General features: G+C 50.7%; 1 protein-coding gene and 1 pseudogene across 3 annotated transcripts in view; one reads left to right on the top strand and one right to left on the bottom strand.

Moving 5' to 3' along the window:
- The first annotated feature begins 4,237 nt into the window (after window positions 1–4,237).
- The window catches only part of Agap1 (ArfGAP with GTPase domain, ankyrin repeat and PH domain 1), a 431,455-nt gene continuing 411,890 nt past the window's right edge, over window positions 4,238–23,802 (top strand). For all 3 annotated transcript variants that reach the window (XM_055616997.1, XM_055616996.1, XM_055616995.1), the window contains exon 1: window positions 4,238–4,598. In XM_055616997.1, coding sequence (XP_055472972.1) covers window positions 4,436–4,598 — 163 coding nt within the window. In that variant the 5' untranslated portion in view covers window positions 4,238–4,435. The remainder of the gene's footprint in view (window positions 4,599–23,802) is intronic.
- LOC129683958 (ubiquitin-40S ribosomal protein S27a-like) lies at window positions 18,572–19,061 on the bottom strand (annotated as a pseudogene).

The following is a 23,802-nucleotide window of genomic DNA, read 5'->3' as shown; positions in this document are numbered from 1 at the left end:
ACGGTTACAGATGTGCTTTCTGCACTATCCCTCCTCCTGCCTCTCCTCTTGTGACCTCTCCCCGAGGGCCACCAGGGAAACAGTTACAGATGGTTGTGAGTTGTCTGACATGGATGCGGGGAACTGAACTGGGGCCTTCTACAAAAGCAATATATGTTCTTAATTGCTGAGCCATCTTTCCAGCCCTACAAGCTCCAACTTTGGATACTTCTGGTCATTACTTTGAGAGTCATCACATCTCATCAGAGTGAAAGTTCCTTCTGTCAAGGACAAGTCCCTGAATGAGAGGGATTTTCACTCAAAGCTAGAAGAAGCATCACATGGAACATAATTATAGGGTTTGGCTGTATTTACAGGAGAGGAATCAGTAGTAAAAAGCCTAATGAATCCTCCTGGGATAGTGTTGACAAGGCAGCTTCCACTTTAATTGGACTAATCTGTATCCAGCACCTACTATGTGCTGGACATGGTGAGTGGGCCCTGATGGCAGCCCTTTAGCCACTAGGCACTGCAGAATGCCTAGGGGATACGTGGTCCCAGTCTTCATGATGATTGAAGTTTAATATGGAAACCATTTCTTGGACACCTGCTCTCTATCAGGCACTGTTCCAGGGGCTGAGGACAGAATGGAGGACAAAAACAGATGGAATCGTAGCCCTCAGTGACCTTACGTCTGAGTTAAGCAAGTAAAGTATAGTGAGTTAGACTAGATAAATGGTAAGAACAAAATTAAGCAAGTGTACAGCTGTTCTTTACTGCTGTGAAACACTAATACGAAATTGATGTTAAATAGCATAAGTTGATGATCCCACAGTTCCAAAGGTCAGAAGTCAAAAGCAGATTGACAGAGCTCTGGCCCTTCTAGAAGTTATAAGACAGCTCCAGGAACCCAATGTTACATCCTTAGAAACAAGCATTGTATCCTATAAGGAAGTGAAACACTAGTGTTGGGTACAAGGATTCCACTTCCACAAAGTGTAAGGGGAGGTCTCCAGAGATGGTGGTTTTAGAGTGAATATATGCAGGAAGTGATGTAGCTGGAGAAAGTTTTGAGGGAAGATGCTTCTGAATGGTGATATCTGGTATACTCAGAGGACAGCAAGGAGGTCAGTGTGCTTGGAGAGGACAGGATGGGGAGGAAGCAGAGGTGGTCTAGTGAGAGGGGTACTCTTATGGCTGAACTGTGCTCCCTCTAATCTCCATGACCTCAGAATGGGACATATTGAGAGACTGACACTTAAAGAGGCAATTAAGTAAAGATCATGTCAATAGGGCTGGCCCCAATTCAACAGGACTAACATCATCCAATGATAGATTAGTATACAAACAGAGGATACTTGGTAAGGACACAGAGAGTAAACATTCATTGAGTTGAGTAGGAAAAACCAATCTTGCTGACACCTTGATCTTAGACTTCTTCTGTTTGAGTTGTGTGGTCTGCTGAGTTTTGACATTGTGGCTTGAGCTTCTGAGAGGGAGGTGGGCCCTGAAGCCCACAGTTCCTCTTCTGATATGGGTCTCTACCCAGGACTCATCTTTGAAGGACAATGGAGGCAGCTAGTATCACCTGGCCCCTGATGCAACCCCGTGTAACTTGGAATTCAGTTTATGGGTACATAAACCTACCGCTACTCTGCCCACTGCTGTTGCTACAAACAATGAAGTCTTGTGTCTTCTAGTAAGGTCCTAGGGACTGTGATAAGCCAACATACAAGCTTAGCAGGAGAAAGCGCACAGGAGATGCAGCTCAGATACAGAATGCTTGCCCAGAATAGAGGAGGCCCTAGGTTTGATCTCCAGCACAGCACAAACTAGGTGTTGGTGGTACATGCCTATGATCCTATTTAGCATTTGGGAGGTAGAGGAAAGACGATCAGAAATTCAAGGTCAACCTTGACTACATAGCAAGTTTGGGGCTAGCTAGGGCTATGTGAGTCTCAAAATGAAAACAAAAACAAGCTGAGGAAAACAAGACTTCCCAGCTTTTGGTGATCATAGAAGTCAGGAGGATTCTGGGAGTCAGAAAAGATAGGTGACATTGGAGGGAGGGCTTTTAGCAGAGGAGAGTCACAGTTTAGGCTTAGAGGTTAACTAGAAGTACTTTCTTGAGAATGGTCAGTGAGGAAACAGAAAGGAGGCAGATCCCTCGCTTAGTTCTCTATCAGTAATTTGGAGGCTGGATAATCAAGCCTTAGTAGGGTGGTGGAAAGTGAGAAGATTCTGGATCATCCAAAGGCAGAGCTGAGATTATGGGATATAAGAGGACAAGAAGAGAAAGGGCCACACTGCATTTTCAGACTGGTGAATGAAAATCTGTACTGCCCTAGACTCTGATGGGAAGAAGGTCACAGGCTTGGGAAGATGTGCAACTTCTAATTTATTTTTTAAAAAGCGGGGTCTCACCTTGAGTCCAGGTGGCCTTGAACTCACAGCAATCCTCCTGTTTCAGCCTCTTGAGTGCGAGACTACAGGATGCTCACCATGACATAAGCTATATTCAAGCCAACACTTGGCTGTTGGATGAGGAGGGACAGGTGGATACATTTGGGATAGAAAATTTAGTGTCATCAACCTCCATATGACACTTAAAGCCATAAGAGACACAAGTAAGTCTGGTATGAAGACCAGTCCCAGGGCCATCCACATTTAAAGCTTAGGGAAATAAACAGGACACTCAAAAGACGTTGTGAAGCCAGATGTGGAGCAGGGGAGGCCCAGAATTATTTCACAAAGAGGTTTCAAGGTGGGGTAGAGACGAATTGCTTACAGTAGAATGAACCCACATGTCGGCATCTCTATTAATGTCACTGCTAAGGGCAAAGTCAGAGGCTAGGCACAGAACATGCCAGGGCCTCTGCAGTCTTAGGGGCAAGGAAGGCTTGACAAGGAAGGGATAGTACTATCTGAGCAATGGTGGAATCCGGAAGAGAAACCTAAGACCTTGGCTTCCTGGGTCCGCTGGGCTGCCCGTTAGCTTGTATTTGGACCAGGTAAGGCACAGGATACTTGAATCAAGAATGTGGGAGTGTTTATGAAACACCGCGGACGGTGCACAGGGACTCCGCCATAGTGCACAGACTCAGGATCTCGGGCTCGCCCTGGCTCTTTGGAAATTTACAATAACCTTATTCGCTTGGAGCCGCTGGGATGAGCTCTCAGCTGCAGTGCGGTCCAGCTTCATGGGCTCTTGGACTGAGCTAAAGTAGGTTTAGTATCGGGTGAGCCTGCACGGGGCCGGAGCAGAGAAGGCGGCCCTCGAAGACCTGCAGCTTGGAAGCTACAGCACTTTCATGGAAAAGCCTTCCTAGAAGACCCTGTGGAATCCGTCCCTCCTGCCATCCCAGCTTCAAGTTCGGTTTATTGATGAAGCGTGGACCCCCGTGCATCCCACGGGAAGGGAAGAAACTCTGCTGGGTTCAAGAAAGGAGGCAGAAAGTTGGCAGACGGGGGAGGGAACTCCACGAGTCGTAGAGGTTCCTTAAGCGATCTGCTGGCAAACAAACAAAAGCGCGGGCGGGAGGGCTTGCGTACCACTTTCCCGGTGCCGAGGCGCCAGGACTGGCACAGGGCAGTGGGGACAATCGAGAGGGCCCAAGGCGGCCAAGAACAGCTCGCAGATCCGCCGGCTGGAGTGGCATCCGAGCACCCCGCGGGGCCCGCCCAGCGCGCTGCGACGCGAGCGCACAGCGCACCCCACGCGCGCGGGCCGGCCGGAGTGAAGGACTACAAGTCCCAGCAAGCCCAGAGGCAGCGCGGGGCGGGGTCTGGCGCAATTCCCCGGGATCCGGCGCGCTGGGAAGCGCCGCGGAGGACGCAGCGGCGGCCGGAGGGCGGCGAGCGCGGGCGGGGGCGGGGCCGACGTGGGCCAGGGCCCTGCGTGCCAGGGAGGGGGCTGGCCGGGCAGCGGCGGGCGGCGCTCGGAGCGGTCTCCGCGGCTGGCAAGGCGCCCACAGCTCGGTCCCGGCTCGGTGGACGGCGCAGGGCAGCCGAGGGCCCCGGCGCGCGCGATAGCGCGGCACTCACAAGCGCGCGGACCCAGCCGCAGCCGTGCGCCCCGGAGCAGAGCGGCCACTGCCCGGGGGCCTCGGCCCCGGCGCTCGCAGCGCCGCGCTGCCTGCGCTTTAATGGCTGCTCGGCCGGCCGGCGCGTAGGGGTGCAGGCGGCTGCGGCGCGGGAAGGCGCCTGAGCGAGCCTCCTCCGCGGCCGGCTGTGCTCCATGGCGCCGCGGTTTCCCCGGACGGCCCGCTGACCCGGGACCCACGTCCCTGCCATGAACTGAGCTCCTCTACTGCCTCACCCGCGGCATTCTTTTTGCGCCTCCTCGGCTCCGTGCTCCCCGGGGGCTGCGGCGCCCCGGGTCTCGGTGGCCCGCGGGCTCCGGGGCGCGGGGCGGCGGCGACGGGGGGCGCGCGGCTTTGGGCGCCGCGCCTGCACCATGAACTACCAGCAGCAGCTGGCCAACTCGGCTGCCATCCGGGCCGAGATCCAGCGCTTTGAGTCGGTCCACCCCAACATCTACTCCATCTACGAGCTGCTGGAGCGCGTGGAGGAGCCGGTGCTGCAGAACCAGATCCGGGAGCACGTCATCGCCATCGAAGGTGAGGGCCAGGCCGCCTGGGGCTTCTGGAGAGCGCGGGGGAGCGGGCGCCCCTGGTGCGGCGGGGTGTGTGCGCGCGTGTGTGCGTGCGTGTGTACACATGCGGCTGCCCGGCCGAGAGAGCACTGCGGTGCCTCTTGCCCCGCAAGGCCGGCAGTGTAGCCGGCCTGTCAGGGAAGATGAATCGTCAGCATTCATTTGATAATGGACAATGGAGTCTCTCCTGTGAGAAAGTGGCACGGTGCCGCTGCGTCCTGGGCCGCCCGCATGTCCCGGCCCGGCCCGGCCCGGCCCAGTCGACGCCTGCGGGCAGCTGCCTGGGATGGCGCCACTCGATCCGTGACAGGTTATCAGGCCGGGCCTGAGCGTCTTGCATGGACGTTGAAGATGTGTTTTGAGAAGCGCTGCTGCTGGCGGTGCTGTGCCGGCCAGCCTATTCAGTTGCTTCATGGCTGTCCTTTTCCCCAGTTCGCGGATAGAGGGGAGGCATTTGGAATTGGCGCATGTAGGGAGCCAGTGGGACCCAGGCAGCATCATGTCCCAGTACTGCCGATCTTCCTGCCCTTGTGCAAACTCTGGGCGTTTTGTACTAACGTCCTGGGTCAAATTATAACCCTTCTAGGGAGACAGGGCCCTTCTGCACACTCTTGCTAAAGGGGTCACTTTAATACATCTGTTACTTGTGAGCCACCCAAGAGGAGGAGGAAGAGAGGATGATGCTGTTGTCTGTAAGCCTGCGTGTGCACAGAGCAGTGTCAGGCAGGGCAGCATCCCTGCAGGGGAGGGTAGAGCTGCCGCTTTGCTCTGGCTTGTGTTCTCTCTGGACCACAGATGGCTCCTGTTTCTCCCTTACTGGGTGCCTGAACTGTTCCCATGTTTTGTTTCTGTGAGTCTGTGTTTCATTGCTTACCTGGGGGAGCAGGTGGCGTCTAAGTGGGCAGTGTGGTGTCCTGGTCCAGCCAGTGGATTAGCAGCCTGTCCTCGAGTCGCTGTTGGCCAGTGACAGGAAGAGGCCTGCAGGTGGCTTGTCTTAGTATAATACTGTGCCTGCCAAAGGCTGGGGAGTCCTCTGTTGAGGTCCATGGGACACAGCCAAGTCCAGCAGGAGTGTGTTCAGAAACAGGTGCACGTACCGCCTTGGGCTCCTCCACCTGTGTGAGAAGACCTCAGCCCCCAGGAAAGCTTGGCTCCTGTGCGGTCTGAACTTCTAACCCTGAAGTGTTTGGGTTTAAAACTTGGCTGCTTGGGTGGAGTAGGTGGGGGCTGTTGCTGATCCCCTTGGCATTTGGCAGCCTCATGGACTTGAACCACATCCCAGGCAGGCTGGGAGACTGACTATCTACAGGATATATTGCAATTCCAGGGGAGGGTCCAGGCAAGCTCTGTCCTGAGGGACTGGCTTTCAGTGCACCTGGTTTCCCTGAGTGTTCACGGCTGCCTGTGGTGACTTGAGATGCTTCCAGACCCATTAAGAGCCACGGCTTCTGTGTGTGCTTGAGTCTTGCCCTGTTGAGGGTATTGTCCCCCCTCACCCTTCAGTTGGTGGTGAAGAGTTGTAGCTGGTGGGTTCCACTGAGAGCAGTGTCCGGGTCCTTGTCCTGAAAGGTGCTCATGCTTCTCTCAGATGACTCTGCTCTCTGGCTGCGTGTACGGAAGCCTGATGAAACCCTTTGAAGGCTGGTGCCAGGAATGGAATGCACCTGACTGGAGCGCCTTGCTCCAGAGGAGAGGAAGATTTCTGCTGAGTGTGACTCACTTCCCATTCTTAAAGCTGCAGTCTGGGGTCTTGTACTTCCAGTAAGAGGATGTTGTTGCTCTCTCTTTCTCTCTTTTTAATTGTTCTTCCACAATCATCTCTTCTTGATAGCTTGCTATTCACCTTAATATGAGTCCAAGCCCTTTTTTGATTATAACTTTTGTCATTCTCAATAAAACCTAAACTGATGAATGAATCCTCCTGGAGACTTTGATAATGCTGTTATGTGTGTTAGGACTAGGAATGCCTATATGATACCAGGACTGTAGTAAATTCAGAGAGACTGAGGAAACCTCTGTTCTTCGTGCCATTTGCTTTAGCACAGCGGTCTTTCCATGTCAATTTAAGATCTGGGCAGGTCTTACATCTGCTCCATTGATGTTTGACAAGGGGAGAGGGTTGCTGAATTGTGATAGCGTGATGTTCTTGGGTGAGAAAAGAATAAACCATTTTTTTTTTAATTGGGAACTTCATACATGCACGTAATGTGTTTTGATAAACTCCACCTCCCAATCACTTCCCATTTCCTCTCCCAACTTTATGTGCTTTTTCACTCTTTTTAAAAACACACCGAGTCCATTGGTGCAGTCTGTATGTGCATGGGTGTAGGGCCATCCACAGGACCATAGATTGCTTTTTTTAGGGATCACGTCCTTCAAGAAAACTGACTCTTCCTCCATGAGGCAGTCATCATTTGGCAGTAGCACTTCAGCTAGGGGTGGGACTTCACGAACCCCTTCCATCCATGCTGGGATTCTGGCAGGTTTGGTCTTGGTGCGTGCTGCCACAGCTGCCGTTTGTTCATGCACACAGTGCTGTCACGTCTAGCAAAAACTGTTCTGCTGCAGGCATCCGCCATAATCTTGCTGACCCCTCTTCTGCAATGGTTCTGAGCCTTGATAAGAGGGAGGAAGTGTTATACAGATGCTCCATTTTTTGTTCTCTGCTTATTGACCAGTTGCAGGGTCTCTAATACTCTCTGCATACTGCAGGAATAAGCCTCTCTAATGGGGACTGAGAAGTGCAGTAATTTATGGGTATTAAGATTAATTTAGGGAGTTCGTTGCTGTGTCCACTTAATAGAATAATAGTGTTAGGTTTTCCCCTAGGGCTATGGCCTAGCAGGAGTTTTTGGTCTAGCTTACAGTATCAGACATAGAGCACATATTTTGTGGAATAGGATTTAAACTCAGCCAGAGAGTAGTTGGTTACTCGCGTAACATTTGTGCCACTAATGTAAATATTGCCACATGCCAGGGAATGTATCTTGCCAGCCCAGTCACAGTTGTAGCTTGTGGGATTCACAGCTGGGCAATGCTATCAAATACTTTTCATTCTTGGTAGCATAAATAGAACCTTCCAGCACTGTGAAAGCTAACCAGTGGGGATAAAACCTGAGGTCAATACCAGCTTGATTTCTTAATGTCTTATGACCCAAATGTGTATGTGATGTTTTCAGCAATAAAGGTCTTACTGTCAGATTCTAGAAGTTAACTAAGAGTGATGGCAGTAAGCCGTAAGGAGGGTCTATTCGGGGGTCTGTGATATCTCACTGATGAGTAACTCTTGGAGGGCTGGAGAGATGATCAGTGGTTAAGAGCAGTTTTGCTCTTCCATAGGTTCTAACTTCAGTTTCCAGTAGTCATGTCAGGATGGGTACCTCTAACTCCAGCTCCAAGGAGCTCTGATACCCTTTTTTGGCTCATTTAAATGTGAATACCCGCAGACACAGGTATATGCAGCGCATGTACACTCCCTTTCCCCCAAATCTTCACTGGTGCTGGACTAGCAAGAATGCATTGCCTTGGTGGCACAAGATGACATAAGCTTGGAGAAATCATGGCCAGAGCATGTCCTGGACCAACACAGTAACTGAGGTGAAACCCCATTCCTGTCAGACAGACTCAAGTCCCCTTGTGACTAGGAGTGAGCCTGAGAGTCTGCAAAATGTGAATCTTTGAGGAAAGGATATGCATATCATTGTAAACGTTAAAAAATCACTTGTCTCACAAAACTAAACCTGTCATTTACAAAGCTATCTAGTTAGACCTTTCTTTCATCTGTGGCCCCCTCATTAAGGCCTTTCGATTGTCACAACAGGAGTCCTTTTCTGCCTTAGGAGGACTTTTGAAGCTACAGTTTCCGTGTTCACATTGAATACCAGCATTTGGCTCTGTCACTGTGTGTTTAAAACCTTGCTGCTTTCTGGCATCTACATGAATTTTTGCTCTTGGGGTAAGGAATGACCTTGGGAAAGAGGATGTTTTGGTTGCTTCTCATGTCACAGAGAGAGATGAAGTCGATTTTGGCTTTCTTGGAAAAATCTCTTAAAGATGGACAAAATGTTTTTTATGTAGTTGTAAGAACCCACTGAAATTCCCAAATAACAATATTTGAAACTGTTTTCTTAAGCCTTTTTTTCTTACTCTGAGAATCTTATTGACTCCTGAATCTTTGGGATTTAAGGAAACATTAATGATTGGTTTCACACTGAGCCCAGCGGATTTCTGGGGGTGTCTCGCAGAGGCGTGGCTTGCTGTGGGATATAGCACATACCAGCCTATGTCTAGAAGTGAACCTGGGACCTGCTTCACCTCCACCAATCCTCCAGTGTAAGCTTCCTGTCTGGCTTGTCAAAGGCGCTCTGGGGTGGATGGGTTGAAAGCGCACCGGCCAGCCGCCTTTCTTGTTGAGTAAAACTTGTCTCTCTCTTAAGGCTAAAGCCTCTATTAGCAGTCACACATTGTAATTCAGCTGCCAGCACCAGAGCCTAGTGCTCGTTCATTCAGCCCCGCAGTATGCTTCAAGCATACCAGGCACTGCTAGGACATTCAGGCAGTCTCTGAGGGTGAGACACTCCTGCTCCTCAGTGTTTATGCTGCTGTTCTCCCTAGGTGGCCGATCTGTAGACACCTATGTTCTGCCCAGGTCTATCACAGGAGGACCAGAAGAGGGAGGGTATGGTCCTTTGATGCTCCTCTTAAGTGTACATGCATTATGGGCAAGTTTGATGGCTCTTCGGTAGCGGCAGCATTTGGGAAACCTTGGAGAGTGGCAGGTAGTCTGCTCGGTGCCATGACGCAGCTGTGTCGTTGAACATCCGTGCCCTGTGGAGTGCTGAGTACCTAACCAGTGGTATGCCAGGTTATCATGTGGTAATCCCAAAGCATAGCTACTCCCCTGTAGTGTGACAAAACACATTTGCCCCAGAAAGGGACCCATGACAGACCAAAGCATATTATACCAAAGTCCAAATTGGTGGACCAATGAGTTTTATTGGGTTACTTGCAAGAGCGGAAATGACTCAAGCACAGCTGCATCACCAAAGCCGGCGCCGTGGTACACTGCACAGCCGGCAAGCGCCTCAGCAGGTTGGAGAGTGCCCTTTCTGAGGGACTCCCTAGGTCTAAACCTTTTCTAAGCAGTTCCACTGGTTTCTGTTTCTTCCAAGCAGCTGGTTTGATTTCAACGTCTTCTTTGCAGCTTGGTTTGTCTGAGAGGAACTTCTCAGCTTTTGTTTACTCTGAGGGCCCTAGTGAATCTGCTCAGTTTCAGGGACTTCCTGGAACTATTTGAGTTGTTTCCCTTCCTGTTTAAAGAGTTTACCTGCTGGATGGGATGTTCCAGTCTCAGCGGAAATTGTTTCACAGTACACCTTGGCAACCTAGGAAGTGTAGAAAACGTAACCTGAGCTGAGCTGCCTGGGCCAAACTGCATTGTATGAGGTAGCGTTGGAGCCCCAGCTGTGTGTATTCCCATCTGTCTGGGCCTGTGAGTTGTGTACCCTTGACCCAGGAAGAGACAGGCTTGAGGATGCTCCAAGTAACCAGCACGTCTGCTTTTCTGTGGAGTTGCTCAATGCAGTGAACTTGGAAACCGGTAAGAGTTTGTTTAGGCTGGTTGCTGCAGGTGTGTGTGTTTAGGGAAAAAAGTTTCTTCCTACTGCCACAGGCGGGTCTCTTCTTCCTTGGGCTCCGTCCATATGCTGGTGGTAGCATTTCAGGTTTAATCAGTGTGGCAGTTTCGCCACCTCCTTTGGAAACCGCTCTGTTGGCTAGGTGTTGTTTTCCGTTGAAACCTTATTCACAACCAGTACTGGAAAGCCTCATAATATGGTGGTGGCTTTTAGGTACGGCATAGATGCCCCTTCTTAGAGATGCCATGAGGCCTGGTGCAGGTCATTGCTAACCACAACTGTCTTTGCCTGCTCATTTGCCAGCTGCCCTTTGCTCAGCTACTGTCCTGCTTCCAGCCAGGAGAACTGGGAGCTCCAGAGGACAGAACGCAGGCCTCGCTCACATTTGAGTCTCAGCGTCTGTGCTTGGCACTGGGTGGCTGTTTCCTCCGAGGCACAGGTCTCTTTGTGCCTCATTGGGGGCGGGAACTGAGTTATCCTCCTGCAGAAGTGAAATCTTTGTCCAGATCATAGAAGTTGAGGCTGGGCAACATTTGGATCTAGATCATTAGCTTCATGGGACCAAAGTGTCATGACTTTTTTTTTATTGTGTAAGGTAGGGGAAAGAAAAGCTGATAAATTTTGGTGGCTTTTCTAAATCAATGGTCTGCAAAGGCTGGTAGTTCTTTCTGACAGGAGCTGGTTAAATTCAGAGAATCAGCATGACCCAGAGGGATCAATGAGAGACAGGTTGTGTCACTGATGTCATGGAGACTGTCACTCAGTGATTCTCAAATTTAAATGTGTAAGCAAATGACATTGAGGGCTTGCAGAACTATTCCCTGGTGCTGTAGGGCTGGAGTGAACCTGGGAACCTGTATTTCTAAGAAGGTCTACAGTCTAGGGACCTTTCTCTGGCTGGGCACTTGTTCTGGCCTGCAGTGTTCACATCCAGCAGTGTGGTCCCCACTAGTTGCCCAGAAAGTTGCTAATGACAAAAAGTTTGAACAGTGATGAAGGACTGGAAGCCAGGTTGAATGGTTTCAAGTGCAAGTTCAGGTTGTCTTTGTGATTGTCATAGAAGACGGTTGTGAGCACCCTCAGAGTGTGGGGTTCTGGAGGTCAGGGGACAATAGTCCTCTTTAGAAGAGGGTCCAGTAGAGAGCCAAACTCCTGGTGGCTCATTTCCTCCTGACTCACAGGTTGTGTTTCTGTGGACCTCGTCCTCTGGCTTTTCTAGCACAGCCTTGTGGGTGTCTAGATGGAGTTCACCAGTCTTTGCTTTTAATGATAATTTGTAATGATACATTTTGTCACCACTATTTCCCAGCAATGGAGAGTATCTATAAGAGAGAGGGCTGCATGTTATCAGCACCTCACAAGAGCCTCGGAGAAGCCTGAAGGAAGTGACTCAGGGAAGAGAGGCCGGGCCTGCAGCTGTAGGGACACAACAAAACTTGTGGCCTGTCACTGCTGCCTCTGTTTATGTCCAAACCAGACATTTTCTTCTGCGGCCACCAGATCCCTTGCTTGGCATCACTCCTCTCCTGCATGCCCTGCGGGTTTCTATAGTTTGCAAGTCTCACTCTGGCTGGCTGCTGCTCCCTGTATTTTTTGTTTGTTTGTGTATTTCTGTTTTTTGTTAATTTAAACAATTTTGAGTTTATGCAGATTTGTTTTTAATTTCTCGATTCATTTCATTCCTCCCATCAAACCCTCTCGTGTTACTGCCACCCCCAGGGTGTTTCAAATTCATGGCCTCTTTTTCTTTCATTCTCAGTGTGTGTGCGTGCGTGCATGCTTGTGCGTGCGTGTGTGTGTGTGTGTGTGTGTGTGTGTGTGTATTCCTAAATACAGAAACACAGCCTGCTTAGCCTGTGTAATGTACATATATTTGATTTCGGGCTGGCTGCTTGTTATTGGATAACCCATTAAGGGACCTCTTCCTTGGGGAAGACTATGTCTCCCACTCTCAGCATTCCTTAGTTGCATATAGGTTTTTTCTTTTTTTGGTCTAGGGTTGAGGCCTCATGATCTTTCCATCTTCCACGTTAGCATGTCTACTGGTGTCATCTTGTTCAAGTGACGTTCAGGGAGGAATGTTGGTGAGACTCCATGGGTGTAGGTTTTCTGACTCTCTAGGAGATGTTTGCTACCTCACAGCAAACTTCTTATTCCTCTGGCTCTTACAGACTTTCTGCTCCCCAGCTCCCCTTCCACAGCGATCTCTGAATCTTGGGTCCAGGAGTTGTGTTGCAGATCTGTCATTTGGGACTGAGCTACACAACTCTGCATTTTGATTATTTGAAGTTTTCTGCAGTGGTCTCTGTCTTTTGCAAAGAGCAGTTTCCTTGATGAGGGGTTAGAGTTACACTTACCTGTGGGTGTAAGCATAAATGTTAGAATTAGTTTCAGATTTTGCTGCTTTAATAAAGTGATAGTTGTCGGTTCTCCTTCTCCTTCACTAGGCCTGGGTAATTGGCTAGGTTTCTGGTATCAGGTATGATTTTTTTCCTTATTGAGTGAGCCTTAAGTCCAGTTGGAGAGCTGTTGGTTATTGCCAAGCTGTGTGTGCCGCTACTGTACCCTTAGGTTACTGTGCCATGCTTTTTTTGTGTGCTTTGTAGATGTCATAGCTGGGTAGGATTTTTGGGTGCTTCTCTTCGTTGGAAGCTTGCATGACGCCTCTGGTCCATAAGAGCTAGTCCTAAAGGAGAAGGCTTTTGGGTCACATCCAGCTTGGATCTTTCTGGTTCTGCACGGATGTCTTCAGCAGTAGGGCTTTTTACCTTTTACCTCGGGGGCACAACCAAGGCCAGTAGCAGAAGCCTATACTGTTTTTGGAGTTTCTTGGCCAGTCCTGAACAACAACCTAAGAGGGGGCAGGGCCTCGTGTCTGGTGTTAAAACTTTTGATAGATGGTATATGGCTTTTGGAAGGAGAATTGTCAACCCGGATGGGAAAATTTCATTGAAACTATTTTATGTATATTTGTATCCTGACTTGTGTCTGTTATAAGTATTTTTAGCTAGATAATAGTATGGTTTCTTATGACCTTTTCAGACATCCTTACTATTATTTTACCCCTTTCTCTTCCTCTTCTGTGTTTACCTACCCCCTTTCTTAATTAGAGCCTTTTCTTTTTCCCTTTTCCCTCCTTAGATCACTTGTACCTGCTAGTCCCCCTCTGTTGTTTTTGTTTCGTGGTTCCAGCACTCAGACAGACCTGTGTCCCCTCTGCCCCCTTGACACTCAGGGACCTTTGCGCACCCAGCCTAAGTCATTGAGTCTGGAAAAGCCGGATGAGGCTTAGTTATTTCTAAAGCCCAGGTTTGGGGTTCCAATCTGGTGCTTAGCTGCATAATTCCTCCTCTTTGTTAAGTACCTTTCTTGGAGAAGGAAAATGCACTCTGCAGATGTTAATCGCAGATCTTTGCAGCATCTGTTATTTTCGTTCTAGGGCTGGAGAAGAAAGGCTTTGTGTGGTTGCTGCAGGGAGGCCTGGCCTCTGAGGGGATGGGAGGGCCTCTTGGTACCACTTGCGTAGTGCTCTGGAGCCTGGCCTCAGATATATGCCTTTCTTGAGATTGGAAAGACCCTATGGATAGGGCCCTCGTAGTCTTTTAGCTGCAATCTCTTTCCCTTCCTGTGCTGTCTGCTCACAGCTGACCAAGGCCAGAGGTCAGAGGAGCATTGGGGTTGTGTCTGGGGCTAGGGCAGGGGGAGCAAATACCACGTGGGCAGAAGAGGCTGTTAATGGAGCCTCTGAATAACCAGCCAAATAGCTTGTTTGTGTGCAGGGTCAGGGCATTTTCCGTAGAGAGCAGACTAAATATAGGCCGGAGGGTGGGGACCAGGACCCAGGAGGGGCTGTCATCTCCCTGGTATTGTTTCTTCCTCTGTAATCAGGACTCCACCAGCCCTGAACAGGTGGCCACCCGCATGCTCTGGGAGCAGCTTGGGTTTTTGTTTAAGCAGGCTCATTTGCACATTTCACACTTCTCCCGCTGTTTGGTAGGGATTGTCTTTTTCGGGCTGCAGTGTTGGAGTGTTTGTTCAGTGTTTCTACACAAGCAACTGTCTCATCCTTAAAGCTGCTCATGGTGGCTGCCTGTCATTAGCATCATGGGTAGGAGCTCTTTAAGGGTGGGAGACACTTAGCTTCTGGGAGAAAGATTCCAAATACTTACTGTGTTCACAGCCGTTTCTCTCCAGTCATGCCGACATTTGGTGGGGCTCCAGCAAATTGGAGGATGCTGAGAACAGCTTAGGACAGGCAGGCCTCACCAAACCTCTTGCCATCATGGTCTCAGATCACAGTGGAAAAGGGAAGTGGTCATTGGGAATGTTTAGTTTTGGTGCAGGCATTTTAGTTTTACTGAATGTAGGCATCCTCGCTGTCAGGAGTGCGGACCTGTGTTGGTTACAGTTGTGATTACAGGGACAGGATACCTGACAAGAGCAGCTTAGGGAAGAACACATTTACTGTGAAGTCCATTGCAGGGAGAGCATCGTCACCATGGAGACAGGGCACCGGGCAGGTGTCACATTGCACCACAATCAGGAAGCAGAGAGAGGTGGATGCTGGGGCTCAGCTCACGCTCTGCTTTTGACTTAGCCTAGGATCCCGTCCTATGGGATGGCGCCGCCTACGTTTACCATGTGTCTTCTCATCTTAGTTACCCCGATCTAGAAACTCCCTCGTACACATGCCTGCAGCTTCATGTCCTCGGTCGTGGCCAGTATTAACTATTATGCCCGTGTTGCTTTAAAGCCCTGCTGTGTGAGTTGTGTGGCTCCTAGAAGCTTGCTTGCCTACCGTTGGCACTGACCAGAGGTCCTGGGCTACTGCAAGGCAGCACCCTGGCTGCTCTTGCTGTGTCTGGTCTGAAAAGTCAGTGGCCTCATCATTTCCAGGGGCTCGGGAATGGTGGGATTGACAGGACACAGACTCCATCACTTCCAGGAGCCTCTTGTTTTGACATATAACAAGGACACCCACGTTACAGGAAGGAAGGTTTTGCATACTAACTAAAGTAGACCAGGCATGGGTGGCAGGGACAAGGCTCAGCTGTGCCGTGGGCTCCTTGTTCCACTGACGGGCACGCGGCTGCGCCTGGTCTTGGCTCTTACAGCTGTCTCTGCAGGGCATGTGTGTAGATGAGTCTTTTGCCCACTTGTGTCCTCATTTCTGTTGGGTGCGGGCTGGAAGGGAAGCTGGGTCCTCCGGTTTTCTCCTCCACTCTGCACACAGCAGGCAGGACAACCGTGGGTTCACGTGAGCGCGCTCAGCATGGTGGGCTGGTTGATGCCTCTGTGCAGAGCTCATCCGCTTCACCTTCGGGGTTAAAGATCTCTTCTGCCCCTGGCTTGCGCATCACGTTTTTCAGTTCTAGGACTGCCCAGATAACACACTGTTTGTAGCTGTGTGTGCGGCCCTGCAGTGAGCAGCCCTGTCCTTGGGCTGAGACTGGAGTTCGGCCCCCACGGGCTCTGCCTGGCCTGGGGTGGACCTTGAGCCGTTGGGGCATGCGGTCAAGTGGTGCCCCCTCACCCTCTGCACCCTGCCCTGGGGTTGAGTACTGTGCTCTCCTTGGTATTTCAAAGGCAACTGGCTGTGGAGCTTGGCCCCAGCTGTCTGTGGTCCTAATGACAACATATTAACACTGTTCAGTTGCTGTTGTTTGTACAATTTAGAGCTAAGACACAAAGGAAGAAAGAAAAGCCAAGTGTTGCCAACTGGATTCTCAGGGGGTTGTTTTCTTTGTTCTTGCTGCTCTGTCCCAGGAGCGGCCCCTCCCCCTCTGTACAGCCCTTACTGTGCTGGGCCAACCAGGAAGGACATGGATCAGGGCTGTGTGAATTTCTCCAGTGGCTTTGCAAAGACAAATATTTATTTTGAGGGCTGGTGGTGGGAGGGCCTCGCCTATCCTCACTTTGTTTGGGATGGGAAGAAAGTTAATGTGGGAGCAATAGAGAGGTTTTATCTAGTCCTTGCAGCAGGCAGGGCTGGCTGGTGGGTTGGTGGGCTGGCAGGGGAGCAGGGCATTGATTTTTTTTTTTTTTTTTTTCTGTGGGTTGGAGGTCAGGAGGTTTGGTCCTCAGAAGCTTGGAAGCAGGCGGGTATGAGAGGCCTGTCTAGGTCTACGCCGCCGGCATGGCAGGAGCGGACTAGGACCGCTGTGCAGGGCAGGGATGGTGGGGCTGTGGACCCTGCTCAGGGTGTAGGTAACGGGTGTGAACAGTTGTTCCTGGGATTTGTAAGGGAGGTGGGTTGGGGGCAGGGGACCAGGCACAGGTTTGGCATGGGTGGGAAAATTCTAAAAGATGTGGCAGAAGGGCAGCCTAATAGTGCCTGTGAGCCTTGGGGTACAGGAGGAGGTGGTGAGGAGGCTGAGGTTTTACTCTGGCAGTATGGGATCAGGGGCTGTGAGGTTTGGGCGGAAGGGAGGTGTTAGTCACCTGGTGGTTCTGTGGGATTTGCCTCTGTCTGCAGGGATGGGCTTTGGAGGTCTGGAGGGGCAGGGAAAGTATTGCAGCCTCTTGCTGGCTCTAGATTATTATACAGGTGTTTTTGAGACATACAGCAGTCTCTTGTGCATGTGATTGCTGTGGCCTATCTCTGTGGGCTGAATTGGCCCAGGTGTGTGCCAGCTGACGGAGCGTCTACAGGGTCCCCGGCTTGTAATAGTCCCCTAAGTGTCCTGACCAGGCAGACGTAGGGGAAATGCACGTAGTATGTGCCGCAGGGTGCCCGCTTGATGCATCTGTCTATCAACGCCAGGTGTGTACATTTGGTCACATAAAGACTTTAATCCCTGGAATCCCAGCCTGGAGGTACAGAGCTTGCTGCTGGCCTGCTGTGAGTGAGCCGAGGGTGGGCACTGCTGAGGCCGCCAGATGGTTGGAAAGCTCGGCGTGATGGGCCTCAGGGCATTGATAGACACTGAGCCCTCCTCCTCAGCCTGATGCTCAGAAAGCTGTCATGGCCGCATTCATAGCTGGGGCTGCTTTTCCAGAACCTGACATCCATTCTTGTGCTCGGCAAGCCTAAGATTTTTGGGTTGCACGTGGCCCTACTAGAGAAAGCCAAGTGAGAGCTACAAAGCCTTGGTTCTGTCGGAAGCTGGGGCGCCCATCCACCTGTGGCCAGTGGCACTGGCTTGCGTTTGGTGTTGAGGGAGTGGTTACAGTGCCTGGTTCCCCTGAGTGATGCGGCCCTCCTGTGGGCACCTTTCTCAGCACCCACCACGTCTGTCAAGTAGAGAGGATAGCCCACTCAAAAATGGCTTGAGGTTTGTGTGACCAAGTGGGTTCTGACCAGGTGATTTGGTTGCTAACTCAGCACATCCCAGGGGAGTCTTGCCTTCAGCATTTTAGGATGAAAACCTGAAGCATGCAGAGGAGCCGAATGGCTGCTGGTGAGCTTTCCACGCCACCACACTGTGTCCCCGTTTCCCTGCCCTGAGGGCAACCCAGCAGACTCTTGTCTGTCCACAGCAGAGTTTGTCAAGACAGATCCAGCTGTGGCTTGGAGCTCAGAGGGTTCACATGTGTGGGTAGGTACAGTGGAGACAAGGTGCCCATTTACTGGGGATTGAATGAGAGGCTGTCTCAATTTTCTGTGAATACAGGTGTAACATATACTGGGGAGGACAGGTTTTTTTTTTTTTATTATTGTGTTAGCCCTGATACAGTTCACAAATGAGCCCAGAGGGAAGCCCCAGGCCTGACTTACTAACCACACACACAGTTTGCACATGCGCGCACGTATGCGCTCATGGGAAGCCAGCAGCCTGACCTAACAACACCCACAGACACAGGCACGCACGCACGCACGCACGCACGCATGTGCACATTCTTTTTCTCTTTCTCTGTGTGTGAATCTGTGTCTGTGTGTTTGGAGGGCCCCCACGTGTTAATCTTGGTGGCTTGGGGGTGTCCTAGTATTGCTTTTTTCTGAGTGGTTGTTCTGCAGCGGAGCACAGAGGCCTCCCTGTGATGCTGTCTGATTTCTAGAAGCAAACTGGTGATGCTTTTAGGATGGAAGCCTTGATGGCTCTGCTTGGCCTGCTGGGGGCAGAAATGCCAGCCTGCAGGTCTGCCGAAGGCTTCTAGTGCACCACGTTGCCAGAGGGCCTTGAGGACAGTGCTTACCCTCTGCGCCTCTGTTTGTGTGTCTAAGACCTGTGGGGTTGGACTTGAGTCTTTTTATTTATTTTCTCTCTCCTTCCTTCCTTCCTTTCTTCCTTCCTTCCTTCCTTCCTTCCTTCCTTCCTTCCTTCCTTCCTTCCTTCTTTCCTTCCTTCCTTTTTCAGTTCCTTCTTTTTATTAACTCATACACAACTACTTATCTTCTGGTTTGTTGAAGCAGTAAGTCAGACAACACTTGCCACAGTAATGTCTGTCAAAGGGGCTAGCCATGAAAACTCCAGCACCACATTCATCAGAAGGACACTTTCGACGAAGCCGACTGATTTTGCCATTTTCATCCACCTTATATTATTTCAGAACAGCCAACTTAACCTTCTTCCTCTTATGCTTATTCTTCTTGGGAGTGGTATAAGACTTCTCCTTTTCTTAGCACCACCACGGAGTCTCAACACAAGATGAAGGGTGGACTCCTTCTGAATGTTGTAGTCAGACAAAGTACAGCTATCTTCCAGCTGCTTTCCAGCAGAGATCAGTCTCTGCTGATCAGGAGGAATTCCTTCCTTATCCTGGATCTTGGCCTTTACATTTTCTATAGTGTCTGAGGGTTCAGCCTTGAGCGTGATGGTCTTCCCTGTAAGGGTCTTCACAAAAATCTGCATCTTGGCAGAGGCTCCACCACAGATCGGAAAGGTTATTTATTTTTTTGAGACAGTCTCATGTGACCCAGGCTGGCCTCAAACTCCCTGCATGTTTGAGGATGACATTAAGCAGCAAATCCTCCTGCCTCTACCTCCCAAGTGCTAGTCTTACACGAGGGTGGGTGTCACCACAGCAAGTACTGTTATTGTTAGTTAATATTTGAGACGGGCTCTTGCTGAGTTGCTCAGGCTGGTTTTGAACTTTTGACCTCCCTCAGTGGTGTTGAGATCACCTGTGTTAGCCACCATGTCTTGCTCCAGCTTTGGTTTTAAGGGTCCTCCTGCCTCTGCAGTGACTCACCCATTACTCCTTTGTTCCTGAACTCAGGACCACATCCACCCGGTGTGGTTGGAATTGAGAGACACTGGACTGCTGTAGCTTATCTCCCCAAGTGTCACCCACAAAACCGCCTCCACAGCCAGCATAGTCAAGGGGAAGAGTGATCTCAGCAGAGAAATAGCCAAAAAAGAAGGACACACATTGTATGTGCCTGTTGTGTGCGTAGCATGTGGCTGATAGAGATTCATATGCCTTGCATCGAGTGAACATCCAGGAACCCAGTGGGACTCCTGAGTGTGTGTGCACAGGGTCTGCTGGCTGAGACACCCCAGAAATAGTCTTTAGTGCCTGCACCAGATCTAATGTACCAGGTTTGTATCAGGCGTGGAAACTTACGGTGTGTGTGTGTGTGTGTGTGTATGTGTGTGTGTGTGTGTGTATACATGCACACTTTCTCTCTGTGAGAGCAAAGGCAAGTGTCTATCTTGTTCCCCGATGGATCCTGGATCCTGGCCCTGCATCTGAGGCAAGTGTGAATGACAGGATGGGATGAAGCAACAAAACTCACACTGCTGGGATGAACACTGGTGTGGCTTGTGCCACAGGGCGTTCTGTGTCCTGTAACCAAATGTTGACGTCTGAAACAGCGCCTGCCTTCAGGGTCCATAGGAAGATGCCCCTCCAAGCTAATTTTGGCAAACTTTTCCAGAAACCTGTCTAGAAGATCCTTTTTCCATGGTTACGGTTACCTTGGCTCTTGTTATATAACTCTTCTTAGGTTCAGAATCAATCGAGGGTTCCATTTTTTTTTTTTTTTTAAATATGCTCTAAGCCACAAGACTGAGGTATCTTTTATTTATTCTGAATGTAAAACTAGGGGTTTTCATTAGGTGTTTGAGCTTATTTGAGATGTTGTAGACTGTGATGTCACGGAAATGCTCTTGGTGAGGTGTGCCCACAGCAAGGCTGCCAGGACTCGGGCCACAGGACACGTTGTATGTCCCTGAGTCCAGAGTCTGGCTTCTTGTTCTTAAGAGCACTGGAAAGATGGGCTAGGGAAGTCAGGGGAAATCAGCAGACTCCCCCTCCACTCCAAAATCTCATGGAAACACTGCCGTCTGTTCACGGATGGGGAGCCTTGTGCCTGTTAAGATGTCTGGCATTCTCTCCTGTGCTTGGAGGGGCCGTGGCTCTTTTTCCGGGGGCTCACGTGTAGAGTTCTGCTGTCACTTCCGGGTCTTCAGAGCTCTGCAGAAAGCAGCCGGCCCACGTCTGTTTTGCCATGCAGAAGTGGGCCGTCACCCAGCACGAGGTGCACACTGTCCCCTGCACCTTCCCAGGGCTTCCGTTCAGGGTTACATCCTTCAGGAGTTCTTAGGAAGAGAGGGTGTGAGCTTTGCAGGGAGCAGGGCTGGGGCCAGGGAGAGGTCAGCTGCTGGGGTGGGCAGGGTTGGCTCCTGGATCAGGTCTGCTTCAGCAGCAGGGGCTGGTTTTGCCTTGTAAGTGACACCATTGCCTGCAGGCATCTCTGACAGCTGCTCCTGCTTCTGGATTCCAGAAATTTCTATTAAACACTTCATGTACTACTTACTCTCCTCTCATTTCGTCCTTTTGTCTACTGCCAGCTGAGGGCTCTCTGTTGGACCCCGTGCTAAGATCTTCTTTGTTATAACCTAGCCATGATTGAAGCGGTGGAACCCCCATTTTCAGGTCAGGCACCCAAACGCCATGTGTTCTTGGCAGTGTCCGAGGCAGGATCTGAACCCAGGACTCCCAGCACCAGTCACAACAGCTATGTTGTAGTGAAGCCAGATGAAAACAGAAGCGAAGAAGGCTGGCCTGAGTGGGCAGAGGGCTACTTCCCGCAGCCCCACAAGCTCTGACTTGTGGGCCACCCTCCTGAGAGGTTAGGCGGAGGTGGCAGCCCGGCTCCTTTCTCTGAGGCTTGGTGGCAGCTGAGAACTGTGACTGAGGGTTTCAGTTGCATGAGGAGGAGGCACATGGCAAGCTGGCTGCTTGCGATTATAGGTTCTGCAGTCAGGAGGGAGGATTTCCAAATGCCATGCCTTTGAAACGCACCTGGCTGGCAGCTCATGCTGCTGAGAAGCAGCTTTAAACCCAAGGCGCACACACTCCACAGCCTTAATAATAAAGGCACCAGCAAGCACTCCAGTGTGTGTGTGTGTGTGTGTGTGCGCGCGGGGTGGAGGCCAGAGGTCATCCTTGGATGACCTTCCTCAGGAGCTGTCCACCTTGTATGGACTCTCACCGGCCAGCGAGCCCTGGGGATATGCCTGTCTCTGTCTCCACAGGGTTTGGTTTATAAGTGCATATACCTCCATGCCTGCCTCTTTTCAGTGGCTGCTGGGACCACAACTGAGGCCCTCATGGTTGAGACCAACTACCATTACCAACTGAAGTCCCTTTTTAACAGATGTCATCCAGACCTGCAATTATAGTATAATTGATGGAAGTCAGTACCCTCAGAGTGAAAGCAATGTGCCTGAAGGAGGAGCAGATGAGGCCATGTTACCCCACCCCTTTTCACTGGGGTCTGAGAGTGGAGGGTCCCACCTGTAGTGTCCCTCCTCGGCTTGGAGCAGGACTCACCCGGAAGGTGTGTGAGCCCAGGGTATGGATGGTAACTGGCTCAGCTGTACATCTATAGTGCCCTTTCTGCATGCAGTCGAGTTCTGTGACCCGAGGGGTGTGTGGTTTATGCCTTGCAGGGGTACAGTATGATGGGGTTTTACATAGCCATGGTACCCCAGTAGGCTGCAGGGCCTATGTGGTCCCTTCGTGTTTCCTCACATCCCTGTGCGGCTTGCCCTTCCTCCTGACTGCCCGCTTGCCTGGGTTCGCTTTCCATCAGCCTGGGTTATTTTGTCTTCTGCAGAATTGAAGAGGCACAGGCTCATGCAGCAGAGGCCTCCTCCTTTCACTCCGCTTGTTTTGAGGATCATCCAGACACACTGTAAGTGTATCTGGACCTGACACTTTCTTTGCCCTCTGGGTGGTAAGGATATTGTTTGACTGTGTCCAGTTTGTGTCTTTCACAGACTTGGTTATCATGAGCAGATACGCGTGAGTCTTTGGATAGGCAGGCGCTTCCGTTGCTCTGGGGTAGATACCTGGAACAGTGGCTGCGGGGTGTGGTCGATGGCTGTTTAACTTTTAAGAAAACTGCCAAACGGTTTTCCCATATTGACTCTCACAGTCTCACCATGTGTTTGATGCTCCACTTGGGGTTTAAGCTCAGCAGGGTTGGCACCTGCTCTCAGAAATGACCCCACTGTGCCTCTCGGCTCACGAGTGTACTGCTGGGCGAGCATGGCCAGGAGGGGAAAAGGTTGCCGTAGAGGTCGGAAAGTACAGACAGGAGCCAGCATGCCTGTCCCTTCCCTGGTGGTTCAGTTTCCCTGTGTATAAATCAGGTGCTGACTAAGATCTCTCTCCATTTAGGGGTGCAGGGTGTGGTGGGTGTGTAAGCCTTGTCCTCTGTGGAACTCTCTGGCAATGGGTAAAGTTGTAGTTTTTCTATTTATTTATTTTTGCTTTGACAGAACCCTAGGGGAAGGTTGTTAGTGGCAACTTGTGGGTGGAGAGCAGGGCTGTTGCTAAATAATCTTGGTGCCCAGGCCAGCCTAGAGTTACAGTAGTTTGAGGCTGGGCTCCCCTCTCTCTGGTCTGCAGTAGAGTTCTGTGTAGGGAAGGTTACACACCTGTTTCAGGTAGAGACGGTGACATTTTCTAAGAGGTGTGTATGCCTGTGTGCTGGAGCGACCCAGCCCTTCTGCGTTGGCCAAGGCTGCCTGCGATCCCTGGTTCCTCACCAGGGACTGCCTGCCCACCCCAGGCCCATGGGCAGAAGCCAGTGCAGTCTGACTTTTCTAGAACTACCCCCCCCCCTGTTTTTTGTGACATCCTTAAGCCTTTAACAAAGTTCTTTGATGTTTAACCTTTGCTTTGCCAGCTCACTGGTGTTTTCTCTTGCCAGTAGTAAGCCTCCTGGAAACCCTGGAAACCTTCACTTGTAACTTTTTGACAACTTGCATTCTAGGGCCTTTCTCTGGTGCTTACATGGTGGGGAGAAACGGCCATGCAGTTTCCACAGTTGGGGACTTTTGTTCACGGAGAGGCCCCTGGAGGGGCTAACATGTTGTCTGCCTGTCTCTCCGTCTCTTCTCTCTCCCGTCCTCTCTGTCTGTCTTTTTCTCTGTTGTGTCCCTTTCTGTCTCCATGTCTTTCTGTCAGTCTTTTTCTGCCTTTGTGTGTATGGTTTTTTCTCTCTGCCTGTTTCTCTACTCTGTCACTTTTTCAGTGTGTGTCTGACCCTTTTTGTCTCTCCAGGTCTGGTTGTCGTTCTGTCTTTTTCTCCCTCTGTGTGTTTCTCTTTCTGTTTCTTATTTTGTGTGTATATCC

The sequence above is a fragment of the Psammomys obesus genome, unplaced genomic scaffold (assembly GCF_907164565.1).
Source record: "Psammomys obesus unplaced genomic scaffold, mPsaObe1.curated_primary_1811, whole genome shotgun sequence".
NCBI lineage: Eukaryota > Metazoa > Chordata > Mammalia > Rodentia > Muridae > Psammomys > Psammomys obesus.
Note: the sequence above shows the minus strand (reverse complement) of the source record. Positions and strands in the feature narration are given on the sequence as shown.